General features: G+C 45.7%; 1 protein-coding gene across 2 annotated transcripts in view; it reads right to left on the reverse strand.

The window, feature by feature from the left end:
• Window positions 1-4129: 4129 nt before the first annotated feature.
• The window catches only part of LOC121281973 (acidic mammalian chitinase-like), a 52993-nt gene continuing 38883 nt past the window's right edge, over window positions 4130-18239 (reverse strand). For both annotated transcript variants that reach the window (XM_041195262.1, XM_041195261.1), the window contains exon 12: window positions 4130-4170. In XM_041195262.1, coding sequence (XP_041051196.1) covers window positions 4136-4170 — 35 coding nt within the window. In that variant the 3' untranslated portion in view covers window positions 4130-4135. The remainder of the gene's footprint in view (window positions 4171-18239) is intronic.

Consider the following 18239-nt stretch of genomic DNA (forward strand, 5'->3'; position numbering starts at 1 on the left):
CTTTTCACTGGTCAGAAGGGCTGGGCGGGGACAGGAGTCTGTCGGGCATCGGGGCCAATGGTGGCCCAGTGGGGGATTTAAAAGCAACAGGGGCAGCTCCCTGAAGGCTGCCCAGGGACACAGAGGGAGCTGTGGATTTAGTGGAAGAAATATTTTTGTGGAGCATCAATGGCATCTGCACCTGCTGGGCATGCTGGTGGGAGGGCAAGTCCAGCGGGCATTCAGCCCCCTGGTTCTTGGATGAGTGCCTGGAGGTCCTGGTGGAGGAGGTCAGTGCCAGGCGGGATATCCTGATACCCAGGGATGGCAAGAGGAGGCCACTGCGCCTTACCAAGAAAGCATGGGCAGAGGTGGCAGCCCAGGTCAGTGGCCACAATGTTATATGGCGCACATGAGTGCAGTGCCATAAAAAGTTCAGTGATCTGCTGGGTTCAGGAAGGTGTAAGTAGCTGGCTGGCATGGATCTTTGTGGAAACCCCTCAGGGTTGCAAGAGCCTGAGTGCCAACTGTCAGTGACACCGGCACCAGCCAAGGCGGTGATCTCTGGCTGCTTGGTCTGATTGCTTTGCAGGTTGAGGACCAAGACTCGGATGTGCCCTGCAAGATGTTCCTCCAGTGGGGTTGGCCAGGCTGCAATGGTGCTGCAATCAATGCTCCTCTGTCCTTTCATGAGAAGAGAAGCTATAACAACATCGAAAGTCAAGGACATGCAGAGGTCCTCCAAAACTTCCCATATCAACGAGGAACAAGATGGATGCCCTGAAGATGGAGTGCTGACACCCAGCTCGATCCACTGGTGGTGGAGAAGCAGGGGTCCCTGACGAAGGTAAGAGTGCAGTGCACAGATGTGATAGTGTCAGAGTGTGTAAACATTGATGTGTTGTCTCATCTGTAATGGAAACCTCAAACCAGGAGTCCCCATTGTTCGTTGAAAGATGATGGCGCCGTGATGCAGACCTCCATTGTCTCACCAGCCCGCCGAGCATGCACAGTGACAGTGTGATGACTAATACCAATGTCATGTCATTTTCCTTACTTTGAATCACCATCCAGCAAATGATTGCAAGACCCGGAGGAGCCACCCTTGACACTGGCGGACCAGTGCCTGTCAGATGCAATCCCTCTCTGCATCAGGCACCAGTGCAGATACCAGCACCTCGGTGGGCAATAAATCATTGGCTACAAGGTTGGTACACAATGGTGAGGGCACGGCACAGTTGCATGAAGAGCTGGCAAAGGCAGAGAGTGTGCAGGGTGACAGCAGTCGGAGGACTGCTGGAGACCGGAACTATGCTGAGTCCGAGGCAAATGATGAGCCTCTGGAGTCGCCCATTAGGCAGCAAATGCTGGATGTCCAGTGGGATGTGCAAAAGGATCTGGTGGAGATTCCTGAGGATGTGTGCCATGGTCTCCATCATGGAGGAGTCCATGCGGAGCATGAATACTGTGTTGACCCTGAGCACCGAGCGTACTGCCTCCTCCATTGAGAGAGTGGCAACTGTCATGGAGAGGTAGATCCAGGAACAGAATCAGTGGTTTCTGGGGTTGCACTCGGACATGCAAGCCCTCAGACAGGCACTGACCTCAGGTGGTCACTGCCAGTGTGAGAAATGGATGAGACATCTAGTATCTCTGCTAGGTACCCGCCCATCAATGGTGGGCAGAGAGGTCCAGACTGATCTCACGTTGGCAGATGAGCTGCTTGTTGTCTCTGTGGGCTCCTCTCAGGGCACTCTGGATGAGAGTGGCAGCTCCTACACCCTTTTGCCAGTGATCGTGGCATCTAATAAGGCCACGATTACTGAGGAATGCCCAACACAGACTCCACTGGCCAAAGGACGACTGCCAAGGTCATCAGAGCCAACAGGACAGCACAGTCAGCAGGCTGCCTCCAATACCGGTGACAGTGGCGAGGGGTACACCAAGACGCAGCACACACAAACATAAGTTAAGGCACTGTGAGCAAAAGAGGGACTTATCACAGGTGATCTCCTGTGCTGCCATGTTTCATTAATTTGTTTACTGGTGTGACTGTTAACAAATTATATTGTTACGTTCATTTTCTGTAGGTGCCAAGAGCATATAACTTTTGCTTTTGTGTTAATGGCCTGAGCATGCTTCACTTGGTTTGTAGGCGCAGGTCACGCCAGTATCGCATGCTGGACGTGAGGGGCTCTAAACCTCATTGCACAGGTGCTGAGTGGACTTTGGGTTCAAAGGATGATCATTGCAAACATCTGGCAAGTAGGCCCCTGGCATGAGGTGAAAGCAGTGCCTTGGCAGCCTAGCTGAAGGAGTGTTGAATCAAGGTCTCCCTAGTGTCCCTGCCTCCCTGAAGGTTCCAGAGGTCTGCTTGCACGTCCTCACCGTGCTCTTCCCTACACCTCTTCTGATCCACCACTAGAGTCATCATCTATGGCCTGTGGAACTGCCTCAAGATCCTCTTCCTCCAGTGAGTCTCTCCCTGCCAGAGGTAGATTGTGGAGAGCGCAGCATGCTCAGGAGGATATTGCAGTGCTTTCCCTGAATGGTCCAGTCATCTGAATCTCCTCTTCAGCAGACCTATGGTCTTCTCTATCACTGCCCTTGTGGAGGCATGACTCCTATTACACTTCTGCTCTGCTTCTGTCATTGGGTGTCGGAGAGGCATCATAAACCACCTTTTCAATGGATAGCCCTTGTCACCCAGCAGCCATCCATCCAGCCAAGCTGGAGAAATCAACAGCATTGGCAAAGTGTCAGAAGATGCATACATCATGGGAGCTGTCAGGGTACCTTGCAAAGACTTTCAGAACCTGCATCTTGTGGTCACAAACTATCTGCACATTCATGTAGTGGAAGCCCCTCCTGTTCACAAAGGCACCTGCCTCATCTATTGGCACCTTAATGGCCACATGAGTGGAGTCGATGACATCATGGATGCAGGGGAACACAGCAATCACAGTGAAGCCTCTGGCTCTCTCAGCCTGGCTGGCCTCGTCCATCCAGTAAAGAATAAATGTTATTACCCACCTGAACAGAGCATCAGTCACCAGCTTCATGCAACTGTGGACAGCTGATTGGGACACTCCACACAGGCCCCCCTGCTGATCCCTGGGAAGAGCCAGAGGCACAGAAGTTGAAGACCACTGTGACCTTTACAGCCACTGATATGAGATGACCACCAATACAGTTGGAGGTAATCTCTGGCCCAATCATCTGACATATGGAGGTCCCTGGAGAGGTGGAGCCTCATTCAGCACTGCTCCTCTTACATGTTGAGGTAGCTGCATTGCTGCCTGTACACTCTGGCAGCAGGATAGTGGCACCTTCTGTGGCCCCTTCTGCCTTGGATTCCCTGCTGGCCATGCGCCCCCTGTGCCTGGGCCTGTCCTCCCACAGGTAGCCCCCTCAGACACCACCTGCAGCCCCCTCTCCCTTCTTCCCCTCTCTTCCCCCTCAGAGGAGATCCCACCAGCAGAGTAGACCAGAGAAACAGAAAACTGCCTGGTGACCAGAAGGATGCAGATGGTATGAATCATCCAGGGGCCTTGGAGGCACCAGTGAGTCCTTAAATGAAGGCTGGCAATGCAAAGACTGAAGCACAAAATAGAGATAAAGCTGTCAAGTTTCATTAAGCAAACAGCAGCAAACTATCTCCTAAACCCCCCACTACTTACAATGGCAATGCCCCAAACCATTTTTATCCCACCCTTGGATGATAATTTGTTAAAAACGGGCTGCCCACCTGCCCATTTTCCCCATGTAACAAGCTCAAAATCGCACGGGCGACGACAAATCTTAGACAATATACACTTTAATGGCCTTAATTGGCCCTTTAATTGTTGGCAGGGGTGACGCCGACTCCTGTGTGCACCCGCCTGCCTCAATATTGCACATGTGCACGATGACCTCAGGACACACGCCCAACGTCATTTCGCGTAATGTTATGCACATTGCTTAAAAGTTCAAAAAATGTCAATTGTTTACAGATCTTGTAGATTGATGGTTTGGTTGGTTTCACACTGGGCTCGATGTTCTTTCTGGATTCTGCATCGAAGTGACTCAAAACGTTCATGGAAGATTTTCATCTTTTCTTCCGGAGTCAGCAGCTGCTGTGTTGATATTTAAGAAGGTGCCCGAATTGTGTGGCTGGTCAAAAGACAGGCAGGGCACAAGCTTGCAGGACAGCTGGAGAGAGAGAGAGAGAGAGGTTGTTTTTTTCCTTCTACTCTTTTTCAACCTCCAGTATTTGATTTTCACTTTGGTGTAGCTGAAGGAGCAGGTAAACCAGTAACTGGTATTATTAGTTTTATCAGCATTGTAAGTACTGTATTGTTTTATCAGTCTTGTAAAGTTTCCTGGCAGTGCCAAAACGTTATGGGAAGTGTAAGCTTTGCTAATTGTAATTAAATAATTAGCAATTAATTATTAACACATGTTGGAGATGGCAGTTCAGGTGATGTGCTGCAATTGCAGAGTGTGGGAACTTCTGGATACTGCTGTGATCCAGGACAAACACATCTGCATTAAGTGTTTGCAACTGCAGGAACTTTGGTTCTGAGTTATTAAGCTGGAGGCCGAACTGCAGACCATGCAGCATATCAGGGAAGGAGAAAGTTACCTGGACACTTTATTCCAGGAGGCGGTCACATTCCTTATGATAGAGTCCTCTGATTTGGTAAGTAGTCAAGGACAAGAAGATGTGACTGCAATTGAGGCAGATAAGGGGACCCAGAGGGCAGGGGTACAGGTGCCTTGGCCCTTGCTTTTGTCCAAAAGGATTGAGGCTATTTCAGTTCGTTTGTATGAGAGTTGGAGGGTGGGGGTGTTGGGGGGGGTGGGTGCTGCAGGGTGGATGAGCTACCTGACCACGGCACCATGGTACAAGAAGCTATTCAAGAGTGGGGAGTTACAAGGAATGTAGCGGTAGTCGGGGACAGTATAGTCAGAAGGATTGACACTGTTCTCTGCAGCAAAGAGCGTGAGCCCAGACAGCTATGTTGCCTGCCCAGTCCCAGGGTTTGGGATTTCTGATCAGGGCTAGAGAGGAACTTGGCATGGAAGGGGGAGGACCCAGTCGTCGTGGTCCAACTACATAGACAGGACAAAGAAGGAGGCTCTGCATAGTCAGTATGAGGAGCTTGACACCAAATTAAGAAGCAGAGCCTCAAATGTCAACATCCTGGGAGGGTAATCATTGATCAGAAACTGAATTGGACTAGCCATATAAATATTGTGGCTACAAGAGTACGTCAAAGGCTAGGAATCCTGCAATGAGCAACTCACCATCTGACTCCCCAAAGCCTGTCCACCATCTACAAGGCACAAGTCAGGAGTGTGATGGAAAACTCCCCACTTGCCTGGATGAGTGCAGCTGCCACAACACTCAAAAAGTTGGACACCATCCAGGACAAAGCAGCCCGCTTGATTGGCACCACATCCACAAACATTCACTCCCATCACCATTGACGCATACTAGCAGCAGTATGCACCATCTACAAGGTGCAATGCAGGAATTCACCTTGGCTCCTTAGACAGCACCTTCCAAGCTCATGACCATTACCAACTAGAAGGATAAGGGCAACAGATAGATGGGAACACCACCACCTGGAAGTTCCCCTCCAAGTCACTCATCATCCTGATTTGGAAATGTATTGCTGTTCCTTCGCTGTTGCTGGGTCAAAATCCTGAAAGTCCCTCCCTAACAGCGCTGTGGATGTACCTATGCCACATGGACTGCAGTGGTTCAAGAAGGCAGCACACTGCCACCTTCTCAAGGGCAACTAAGGATGGGCAATAAATGCTGGCCCAGCCAGCAAAGCCCACATCCTGTGAATGAATTTTTTAAAAAATCTCTGAATCATTACCTGAGTCATGTGCAAATTGGCATAGGACAAAGCAGATTAAGGAGATGAATGCATGGCTCAAAGACTGGTGTGGGAGAAGTGGGTACCTGTTTTTGAGGCAGTGGCACCCGTATTGGGGAAATTGGGATTTGTAATGTTGGGATGGTCTACACCTGAACCTTGCTGGGACCGGTGTTCTTGTGCGCTGCATAACCAGGGAAGTAGAGAGTGTTTTAAACTGAGTAGCGGGGGTGAGGGATCAAATTTAGGAAGATGTGCTCAATCAAAGAGTAGAGACAAGGCAAAAGAGAAAGGTATTACTGCAGGAAATGAAAAACAGACCGTGACAGGAAGGGATAGGGAGTACAAATTCAACAGTAAATCAACAGATGAGATTAGGGGTTATAAAAAGAATAAAAGGATAAAACTAAAGGCTCTATCTGAATGCATGAAGCATCCAAAACAAAACATGAACTGAGAGTACACATAGAAATAAATAAGTGCCATTTGAGAGCTATTATAGGGACATGGCTGTAAGAGGACATGGATTGGGACCTGAATCTTAAAAAGTACAGGATATTTAGGAAGGGCAAGAAGTGAGGAAAAGGCGGAGGGGTGGGTCTGTTAGTTAATGATGGTATTAGCACAATAGAGAGGGATGACCTAAGTTCAGGAAACCAGGATGTGGAAACGGTTTGGGTAGAGATAAGAAATGGAAAGGCAAAAAGTCACTTGTGGGAGTCGTGCACAGGCCCCTAATAGTAACAAAATGGTAGAATGGAGCATAAGTAAGGAATAATGGGAGCTTGTCAGAAAGGCATGGCCATAATCATGGGAGATTTTAATCTACTTATAGGCTGGAAAAGTCAGAAAGGCAAAGATAGCCCAGCTGAGCAGTTCACAGAATGCTTCCAGGATAGTTATTTAGAACAGTATGTTCTGGAGCCAACCAGAGAGCAGGTTATTCTCGGCCTGTTATTTTGTAATTAGATTAGATTAAGTTAAGATCTCAAAGTGAAGATGCCCCTAGGGAGCAGCAACCATAATATGCTTGAATTTTGCATTCAGTTTGAGGGAGAAACGAGAGGGTCTAAGACTATGTTTTTAAACTTAAATAAGGGCAATATGAGGGCATGAAAGCAGAGCTAGCTAAAGTAAATTGGCAAATTAGGTTAAGGAATAGGTCACTGGAGATGCAGTGGCCAACATTTAAGGGGATATTTCAGAATACACAGAATAGATACATTCCAATGAGTAAGAAAAAGTACAAGGGACAGGCACACCATCCGTGATTAACTAGAAAGGTTAAAGATAGTATCAAACTTAAAGAAAAAGTGTATAAGCATGCAAAGATGGGTGGAAGGCCAGAAGATTGGACAGAATGTAAGGTACAGGAAAGGATGATTAAAAGATTAATAAGGAGCAAAAAATTAGGGTACGAGAGAAAGCTACCCAGAAATATAAAAACAGATAGGAAGAATTTCTATAAATATTTTAAAAAGAAAAGAGTTAACAAAGTGAGTGTTGGGCCTATGGAAAGTGAGTCTGGAGAATTGATAATAGAAAACAAGGAAATGGCAGCTCAATTGTACAGGTATTTTGCATCTATCTTCACAATAGAGGATACAGGTAACATCCCAGAAGTAGCTATAAATCAGGAAATAGAAGGGAGGGAGGAACTCAGGAAAATTACAGTCACCAGAGAAGTGGTACTGAGTAAATTGGCTGACGAGTGCCCAGGTCCTGATGGACTTCTTTCTAGGGTCTTAAAAGAAGCGTCTAGTGAGAAAGTTGACGCATTGGTTTTAATTTTCCGATTCTCCCTAGATTCGGGAAAGGTTCCATTAGATTGGAAGATCGCAAATGTAATTCCATTATTCAAAAGGAGAGGGAGACAGAAAGAGGGAAACTACAGGCCAGCTTCCTTCACATCTGTCATAGGGAAAATGTTAGAAGCTGTTATTATAGGAAGTTATAGCAGGGCACTTGGATAAGTTCAAGGTAATCAGGCAGAGTCAACATGGTTTTGTGAAAGGGAAATCATGCTGAACCAATTTATTGGGGTTCCTTGACGAAGTAACATGTGCTGTGGGGATAGGGGAACTGATGGATGTACTGTACTTAGATTTCTAGAAAGCATTTGATAAAGTACCACATCAAAGGAAACTAAAAGCTCATGGTATATGGGGTAACATACTGGCATGGAAAGAAAATTGGATGGCTAACAGGAAGCAGAGTAGGCATAAATGGGCCTTTTTCAGGTTGGCAAGATGTAATGAGTGGTATGCCACAGGGGTCAGTGCTGGGACCTCAACTGTTCACAATTTATATAAATGACTTGGATAAAGAGATGGATGGGACAGTTGCTAAGTTTGTTGATAATACAAACATAGATAGGAAAGTAAGCTATGAAGAAGACATAAGGAAGTTACAAAAAGATATAGATAGGTTAAGTGAGAGGGCAAAGATCTGGCAAATGGAGTATAATGTGGGAAAATGTGAAATTGTCCATTTTGGCAGGAAGAATAAAAGAGAGGCACATTATCTAAACGTGGAGAGATTGCAGAGCCCTGAGATACAGAGGGATCTGGGTGCCTTAGTGCATGAGTCACAAGAGGTTGGTATTCAGGTACAGCAAGTAATTAGGAAAGCTAATGGAATGTCATCATTTATGGTGAGGGGAATTGAATACAAATGTAAGGATGTTATGCTTCAGTTATACAGAGCACTAGTGAGACCACATATGGAGTACGGTATACAGTATTGGTCACCTTATTTAAGGAAGAATGTAAATGCGTTGAAAACAGTTCAGAGAAGGTTTACCAGACTAATTCTTGGAATGGGCAGGTTGTCTTATGAGTATCCCATATGCCTTCACCTTATCCAGCTGCCCTGCTACCTTCAGGGACCTATGGATATGCACACCAAGGTCCCTCTGATCTTCAGTACTTTCCAGGGTCCCATAATCCATAGTGTAATCCCCTGCCTTGTTAGCCCTCCCCAAGAGCATTACCTCACACTTTTCTGCGTTGAATCACATTTGCCACTGCTCTGCCCAACTGACCAGTCCTTTGGTATCCTCCTGCATTTTCCGGCTATCCTCCTCACTATTTACCACCCTATCAACTTCCGTGTCACCGGCAAACTTCTTGATCATACCCCCTACATTTAAGTCTGAATCATTTTTGTACACCACAAACAGCAAGGGCCCCAGCTCCAAGCCATGCGGAACCCCCACTGGAAACAGACTTCCAGTCACAGAAACGTCCCTCTATCAGAACCCTCTGCTTCCTGTCTCTCAGACAATTTTGGATCCAACATGCCACTTTAACTTGGATCCCATAGGCTCTTACTTTCTTGATGAGTCCGCCATGAGGGATCTTATCAAAAGCCTTGCTGAAGTTCATGTTGACCACATCAAATGCATTACCCTCGTCAACACTTCTGATTACCTCCTCAAAAAATTTGATCAAATTTGTCAAGCATAACCTTCCCTTAACAAATCCATGCTATCCCTGATTAATCTGTATCTCTCCAAATGCAGATCTATTCTGTCCCTCAGAATTTTTTTCAGTAACTTCCCCACTACTGAAGTCAGGCTGACTGACCTATCGCTTACTCCCTTTTTTAATAATGGGACAACGCTAGCAATCCTCCAGTCCTCTGGCACATCACCTGTGGCCAGGAAGGATTTGAAAATTACTGTCAGGGTCCCTGATATCTCTTCCCTAGCCTTCCTCAACAGTCTGGGATACATCTCATCCGGGCCTGCGGATTTATCCACTTTTAAGGCTGCTAAACATGCTAGTACCTCCTCTCTCTCTATGTTAATTTCCTCTAATATTTCACAGTCCTCCACCCTGATATCTATACCTGAGTCGTCCTTTTCCATTGTGAAGACCAACGCAAAGTATTCATTGAGGACTGTACCCACGCCTTCCAGGTCCACACACAGATTATCTCGATGGTCCCTAACTGGCCCTTCTCTTTCCAGGGTTATTCTCTTGCTCTTTATATATTTTTTTAAAACTTTTGGTTTTTCCTTTATTCCAGCCACCAATGCTTTCACATGCACTCTTTTAGCTTTCCTAATTTCCTTTTTAAGTTCCCCTCTGCACTTTTTTTACTCCTCTAGTGACTCTGCCACATTGAGCCCTCGGTATCTGCCATAAGCTTCTCTTTGTTTATTAGTCTTAACCTTTATGTCCCTTGACTTCCAGGGTTCTCCGGACTTGATCCCCCACTTTGTCTTTACAGGAACATATTTGTCCTGCACCCACGCTATTTCTTCCTTGAATGCCCCCCACTGCTCTGACACAGTTTTATCTGTAAGTAGCTGCTCCCAGTCCACTTGGGCCAAATCATATCTCATCTTATTAAAATCAGCCTTTCCCCAGTTTAGAACTTTTATTTCTGGCCCAACCCTATCCTTTTCCATAACTATCCTAAATCTAACTGAGTTATGCTCAGTATGGCTTCCTCAGCTCCACCTGAGACAGAGATGAAAGGGCCAGTGGCCATGGTCCCCATTTCACACAAACAACAGGCAAACACCAAAACAACGTAAAATATGTCCCTGTCACCCCAGCCAAGAGACAAACGCTGACTAGGGACCTACCCCCTAGATAAAACCATGCAAAATTGGAGGAAATAATCGATATCTACTCACTCCACCCAAAGGACATACAAGTCCTAGTAAGATTAAGGTGACCCACCAGATCTGATTACAAATGAATAATTTAGTTACCTGGCATGCTTGACCCTCCACAACAATGCATCAAGTGATATCAGGTGTGGGATAAATGTTTTGATGTAATATATGTGCGAAGTGTAATAACTGACAACACCACCTCAGATTTCCTTAACTCCAACCTTACAGGCTGGGGAATGTGCCCCAGAAATGTTACGAGGGAGTTTTGGAGGGTATGGCAGATGGAGGGTGTGCCCAAGGGATCCTCCCACAACCATGACAACCCACGCCACCCAAGTAACCTGAAACACTGGGTCTATGACTACAACAACCAGGGTGCCCTTAAATTGACCCCAAGTCCACCCTGGATCCCCGAGTGGACTTGTGTTACGGGACTCCAGTAACAATCTTTTTGAGAGCATACATTATGAGATCGTTTCGGGTGTACTTAATACCAGTCAGATGGAACTAACAGGGTGGTGCAAGACACAGACGAGGTCCTTCTATCACTGACTCCTCGATATGGTAGCCTCCGACGCCATCAGAGCATCCGGATCACAGGCATGGTGGAATGTCCCCTGCCGTAAACGAGGCCTAATTAATGATGCAGACACTTTCCATGGCACTTTCCCCTATTAAGTCCTTGGACATAGAGTGGGTAGATGACAAGGTTAATCACCTGACCTCCATATTGGGGCACCTTATAGTAAGAGCCAATGAATTGGAAAGACAACAGGGACAGACAGGAGAAAGCCTGCCGGAACTTTATTAGGATCCGTACAGGTACAAGCAGATGATGCCCACACTGTGCTTTCTTTAAGTGATAAGGTTGTAAAAGCTGGCTCCATTAAAATATCCGTGCATTATGAGTTTTGAATTTCTTCTTCATGTTAATTTGTTGTTATCTGTGTAGACTAAGATCTCTCTATATCCATTTTGAACATATGTTTCAAATTGCTCGACAGTGAGTAGCAGCCCTAGAGTTTCCTTCTCTGCAATGGAGTACCTCTTTTGGTGCCGATTCAATTTCTATGAGAAATACCCAATCGGCCTTTTGATACCTGATTCATCAACTTGGAGCTGAACTGCACCTACCTCTATGTCACCAGCATTGGTTGCCACTTTAAATGGTTAGTTACGGTTTGGAGCTGACAGCACTGGTTCATTTGTTAATATGGCTTTCAGTGTCTCGAAAGCTGTTTGCCACTTTTCTGACCACACTACCTTTGCCGTTTTCTGCAGCAAATCTGTCAATGGTGTGCCCCTTGGTGATCAAGCTGATTTCTCCCAATATCAAATTCAAACAGGGTAATAACACACCATCTTCCCCAAATCCTGTTGAGAAACCAAACTTTCCCATCTGCATGCGTCTTCTGCGAGTGGTGTCTGTCTTAATCAAGCATTTCTATAGTCTTTGTCAAGCATGTGGCAGAACCCACACATCCCCAAGAATTGCATTATTTCCCATTTAGCCCTGGTGATGGGGAAATCCACCAGCTCTTGCACTGTCACTGCCTTGAGCAACACCACCCTTGACACATAATATGCCCTGAGCTTTAACAAACTCACCCTTTGTGAGGTTTAATACTAAATTAGTAACAGTAACATTTAGAATGAGGCTTCTAGTTGATTTAGAAGGTCTCTCCACGTGTCACTATGTTTAACACAATTGGACAGGCCAGCCACTCCCTGCTTTATCAGTCTTTGGAAGGTGGTTGGGACATTTCTTAATCCAAATGGCATAACTCAGGATTGGAAAAAAACCATCCGGTGTGACGAAAACGAGATCTCTTTAGCTGGGCTGGTGGTGGAAACTTGCCAAAATCCTTTTAACGCATCTATCCCTGTGATGTAAATGGAGTTTCTTACTCTAACAGTACAGTTTTCCAGGCGAGAGGTTGGGTATGAGTCAGCTCTGGTCACTGCATTAACTTTTCTGTAATTAACGTAGAGCCTGGTTGGGCCATTGGGATTGGGCACAAGTACAACCAGAGAACTCAGGCTGCTGTGGCCGGGCTCCATCAGAATGTGCCCCAACATGGACTTAATTTCATCCTGAACTTGGGTCAGTTCCTCAGGACCTAAGCAATCGGGATTTGCTTTCTGGGAGGGGTCTCTCCGACATCTACATCATGTAAGGCTAGGGTAGTGCATCCTGGATCATTCTTACAGATCCCTTTAAACAATACAAACAGCTTTTTTAAGTCTCCTCTCTGTTCTGCATCTAAATTAGACAGTACAGCAGTACAGTGCCTAGCTTCCCATGTTTTTCAGTGTTGGCCGGAAGGTAGAGGGTTCAATTTTGGAATCATCCAGTCTTCCTTCTCTCTCTAACGCTTCCTTACTGTTCCTTTTCACCTCCCCTTTCCTCACTACCTCTCATATCAGTGCCTGTTTGTCACCTTACCAGCTGTAATACCACCCTAAAATGATGACTTAGCACATCCTTTGCTTTTTCCTATGGTCTGGGTGTTAATTAAATAATTCACTCCACCAATCCTCATTACTACACTGGATGAGCAACTGAACCTAGCTTTCAGTTTCACACTGTGTATTGGCAGTATAACACTATCATTTGCTCCTCTGGATTATATGGTCAAGCCTTGACTTGTTTGTCTGCCTGCCTATTAATAATTTTCTATGAGATTTTAAGGTGCTCTTGAGACATGACACAAGCACTCTTGAGCCGTTCACAGAACACGGGCGCATAGGGGGGAATTTTTCCCATGGTGGGCGGGCTGGCCGGGGGTGGGCGTGGAGCCAATGGCCACCCGAGATCGGCTGCTCACTGCCATTTTATGCGGGCGGGCTAATTAAGCCCGTCCAGGGGAATGCATGGCCATTAACGCTGAGCTCTACCTGTGCGGGCAGGGAGATCAGGGAGAGTTGGGGCCTGCGCTCTTTCGTGCATACGCACGGAAGAGTGAAGCAATCTCCCTGAGGCACAAGATCTGCCTCGCGGAGATCGAATAGATTATAAAACATTTAAATAAATGAAGTTAAAAATTTATTTAAACATGTCCCTTGATGTGACAGTGTTTATTTTATAAAAGCTTCAGGAAACCTCATCCCGCCCATGGATGAGGTTTCTTGAAAAATGTGAAGGCCGCTTGGACTCTTCACCTGCCACCAACCTTAAGGCTGGACAAGCAGCGTTCTTAACTAGTTCATTTAGTTTCTTAATGGCCTTAATTAGGATATTGACATATCCATGTGCACGTACCCACCAAACGAAATATCAAGATGACGCGCAATGAGGTTGTGATGCACGCCCAACACCATTGTGCTTCATTTTACATGTTAGCATATTGGGCCCGCTCCTGCATGCCAACTGGAAGATTCAGCCCACAGCCTAGTAAGGATGTCTCTTTCCTTTGTTCTAAAAACTTCTCCTTGATTAGTCTTAAGGGCTGACCTCTCATCTCCAGTCCATAAACTAATTCAAAGGGAATTAGTAGTCTCATTTGGTGAATTCCTGGTAGCAAACAGGGATAATCAAAGACTTTTCTGTCTGTCACTGGAGTAAGCACAGCAGTGTACCTTGATCATGGTTACATGGTCTGGTGGTACAGTTGTAGTGCCCATTGTGACTCTGGGACGAAGGCCGAGCACCTTAACGGGGTTATGCCCAGATTACTCAGGACCTTTTCAAAAATACTGTACATAAATTTGTGCCTTGATCCAGTGGGATCATGGCAGGCCGCCTACATAAGGTGAAGAATTAAGTTAGCTCTTCAAACCACTACTTTAGATGAGATAGTTCTCAGGGGAATGGCTTCTGGAGATTGGGCAGCCATGTCCATCAACACCCTGCTGAACAGCTCCCCAAAAGCTGGTATGGGGATTAGTGGAACAGTTTTTATTGCAGGTTGGGGCTTCCCTGCAACCTGACACATGTGACCAGCTTTTATAAATTCCACCACATCCTTGTGGAGGTATAGCTAATAAAAATGCTGGCTTATGCAGACTTGGTTCTTTTGGATAAGGACATGTCCAGCCATTGAAATTTCATGGAATATCCTCAATGTTTCTCTACAGTATCTCAGGGACACTAATGACTGGGGGACCACTGTCCACTCATCATTCACAGGTCTATGAGGAGGTCTCCAATTCCTCAACAGGAGAACATTCTTTAAATAGTAGCCATTCTGAACTCTCTCTGCTTCATGTTCAGTCTGGAATGTCTGTGCCATTGGGCAGAATCTTCTGCACGGCGAGTGGAGGTGAGGCCAGCTCGCTGAGGCATAAAATGACATACGGTGATGTCGGGCATGCATCCCAACATCACCGTGGGCCATTTAGATTTTAAGTTCGGCATTTAAAAAGCCAATAAAGCAATTAGCTGAGCTGCCCATCCAACCTTGAGGTTGGCGGGCAGGCAAAGAGCCCAGGCGGCCTTTGCGTTTTTCATGGAACCTCATCCACAGGCGGGATGAGGTTTCATGAATGTTTTAAAGTGTTTGAAAAGTTTTTAATAAAATTAATAGACTTGTCCCAGCTCATGTGACAGTTTCACATGAAGGGGCATGTCCTTAAATATTTTTTTTAACCTTTATTCAATGTTTTATAAGTGAAAGTAATCTCCCTGAGGTACCTCTGTGCCTCAGGGAGATTTCTGTGCTCTTTCATGCGCTTGCACGAAAGAGCACACTCCCCAACTCAGGTAACCCACCCCCGCCCACACAGGGAGCGCTCAGTGCTTCTGGGCACGCGTCACACTGGGTGGGCCTTAAATGGCCTGCCCACGTAAAATGGCAGCACCCAGCCATGTGCCCGTCCCCACACAACCCCCACCCCGCCACCACCCCCACCCCCCCACCCTCCCCCAACTCCCAATGGGGAGAAAATTCTCTCCAATGTTTTTTACACGGTTGTCGGTTTGCTGGGCCTTGTCCAAGGAAGACTGCTTATGCTTCCTCTGTCTCATCTAAATTTCTGAAGAAACTTTGGACTGCCGGACTGCAGAGTCATCCTTCCGCGGTGCTGATTCAGCCTCCTCTGGCAGAGCTTTTTTGGCAATGGACTAAGTTACCACATGGTCAGGGGAAATGCCAGAAACCCTCTCCTGTAACTGCTCTGCCTCCCTAACCTCATTTGACCTCTCTAAGACCACTGGCACAGCTACCACTTAGCCCCCACCAGATCATTATAATAGGAGAAGTTCAATCCCATCCACATGTTAACTAGGGACAATCCCTACAGTAACCAGTCCTCAAATAAGGCTGTGATTCAGATGCACTCAATACAAAGGTACGGGCATGTATATCCCTCCTATAACTTCTACTAGCGCATTTGTATTCAGCATGCTCTCAAGTGGGAAGGTCATACCTTTTCCCAGCAAAGGGGATTGTGTGGCCCTGTATCCTTAAGCAGGACTATGGGCTAACTTGCCTCATTGGAGGGGTATGACATCATTTTCCCTTTGAAAACAAAACCCTGGTAACTTTTAGTGATTCAGTCAAATTCTACCACACACACAGCACTACATTTACAGGGATTTACTGCCACGTTTAGGGCCAGACTTGTCTGCTGTGCTTTCCACCAGGGCTGCTTTGCTTGCACCAGTCTAGTGTACTCTGACAAAACATACAAATGTTCCTTTTAATTTCCAGCAGACAGCTCAGAGGTAGCCTGCTTTGTTACAATGGAACCGCACAGGCTTTCGGACATCACTGCTGGTCTCAGCACTTTCATTCTTAGTCTGAGGAGGACGCGTTTTTCACTTTCTCACCTGTGGCTGCTTATTCTCCTATCACTCTCCCACTTTCTAACCTTTTTGGGTTTTTGGAGGTGACTAGGGAAAGGTTTTATCTTGAGAAAAGTGTTTGTAAACTCAAGCTTTTAATTGTCAGCCATAATTGCAGCCTGTCTGGCTTTGGAACTGTTCTACTCTTCAACATGGGTCTTTCTGGAAAGAGGGAGTGAGTTTTTCCTCAAGGAGAATCACATCTCTGAGCTTTTTGGACATTTAATCTATCTGGAGCACTAGTATCAATTGGTTGAAAGCAAGTTGCTTAAGCCTTTCAGACTCAATGCAAGTTTGCTTATTCTCTATCAACAAGTTTGGAATTTTTCCTGTCACATCTCCGGCACCAGCTCATACACACTCAGGGTGCTATTTTTGCTCATCTCATAGCTTGATGAGCTCTCATCGAACAATAGGGAATAAACCTCATGGATTAATCTGCTTTACAACATTAGGGTGAAAACCTCTGCTGGCCACTCCAACGTCATTGCAAATTTTCCAAATGAGGCAAAATGCTTTCAAATCCCCCTCATTAAACCATGGTACCAAGTGTGATTACTTTAAGGGTTCAAAGCTCTGTCCCCACTTACAGTCATTTATTTTAATAGTGGAATCTCCACTGAATATAGCCAACCTTCCAACTTCAGTTGCATCGCCTTAGCTGCTGGTCTGTTTGTGCCTTTAATTCCTTTTCAATCTTTTCCCCTGGAAGGCTCTTTCTCTCTCCCTTTCCTGGAATTCTCTTTCCTCCTTTCTTTCCAGTCTCTCCTTTCTTTTTCCTGGAATTCTCATCCCTCTTTTTCCTTTCTCTCCTGTCTTTTTCTTTCCTCTTTTTGCTTGAAATTCTAGCTTTAGTTTCCGCTGCTCCAGCTGTATCTTTGCTAATGCTAGCCTATCCGTTTCAGATTCCATTCATCCAATTCTTCAGGTTCAATTGAAATGTAGGTGGCCAGAAGTTTGAGGATTCCAGGTTTCCTAGCTTTTGGGCGGACACTCACTTCTACATGTCTAGCTACATTCCCTAACCCTTCAATGGATAAGGCTTTAAAAGTGTCCCAAGTAACTTCATTCTATCCAATGAAGGTACCATCCCTGAATGTGGACATGTTAGTATTGTCGTACTGTACATCACAAGAAAACCCCTATGGAAGGTTTAAAATACTTCTAGGGGTCAATTTGATTTCCTACTTCCTACTTCCAATTCTGAATTGTCTATGAATCCAATCACAGACGCAACCCCCAAATTTCTGTTAAGGTCAGTGGGGGAATGGCAGAATGGCTCCTCTCTCTTTCCACCACATGGTTGATCGCAGCAGGAGTTTTTACAGAATATATTTGCCAATTCAGTGCCAGTTTAACTGTTTAAGTGCGTGGCTGTAAAAGTCACACACAGGCAGGTTTTATTGTAAATATTAAAAGAAAAGGAAATAGTATTTCTCCAACTCTCACTCACATATGCATTCAAAATTTACGCACACATACATGGATGCACACATGTGCTTACAAAATACTCAAGCATGCAACATACACACAGTCACACATCAGTTACAAAGTCGGGGTGGGGGTGGGGTGGTGGTAGGCTAAATTGCTTATAAGTCCAAAAAAGTCAATTGTATACAGATCTTGTTGATTGATGGTTTGGATGATTTCAGACTGGACTCAATGGTCTCACAAACTGGCCAGTTATCCAAACATGGTCATACCAAGTTAGTTTCAAGCCCGTTGTTTGAAAAAGATTAGATTTTATGGCAGCTGGAGTACCTTTCTCAGTCAGGATCTCAGTCAGGATCCATTGTCCAACTTGATTGGTTTAATGCCTCAGTCCACACCTAGCTGAATACATTGTTTATATCTGGATGTATTGTGAATTGTTCAGGAGATGCATCATTCATCTAAGTTTATTGCCTCTTATGTGTTACTTCTAGACAGCCCGGATCCTTGCTCATAGCTTTGTAATTTGTAGGGTACAGCTATG

The sequence above is a fragment of the Carcharodon carcharias genome, chromosome 9 (assembly GCF_017639515.1).
Source record: "Carcharodon carcharias isolate sCarCar2 chromosome 9, sCarCar2.pri, whole genome shotgun sequence".
Lineage (NCBI taxonomy): Eukaryota > Metazoa > Chordata > Chondrichthyes > Lamniformes > Lamnidae > Carcharodon > Carcharodon carcharias.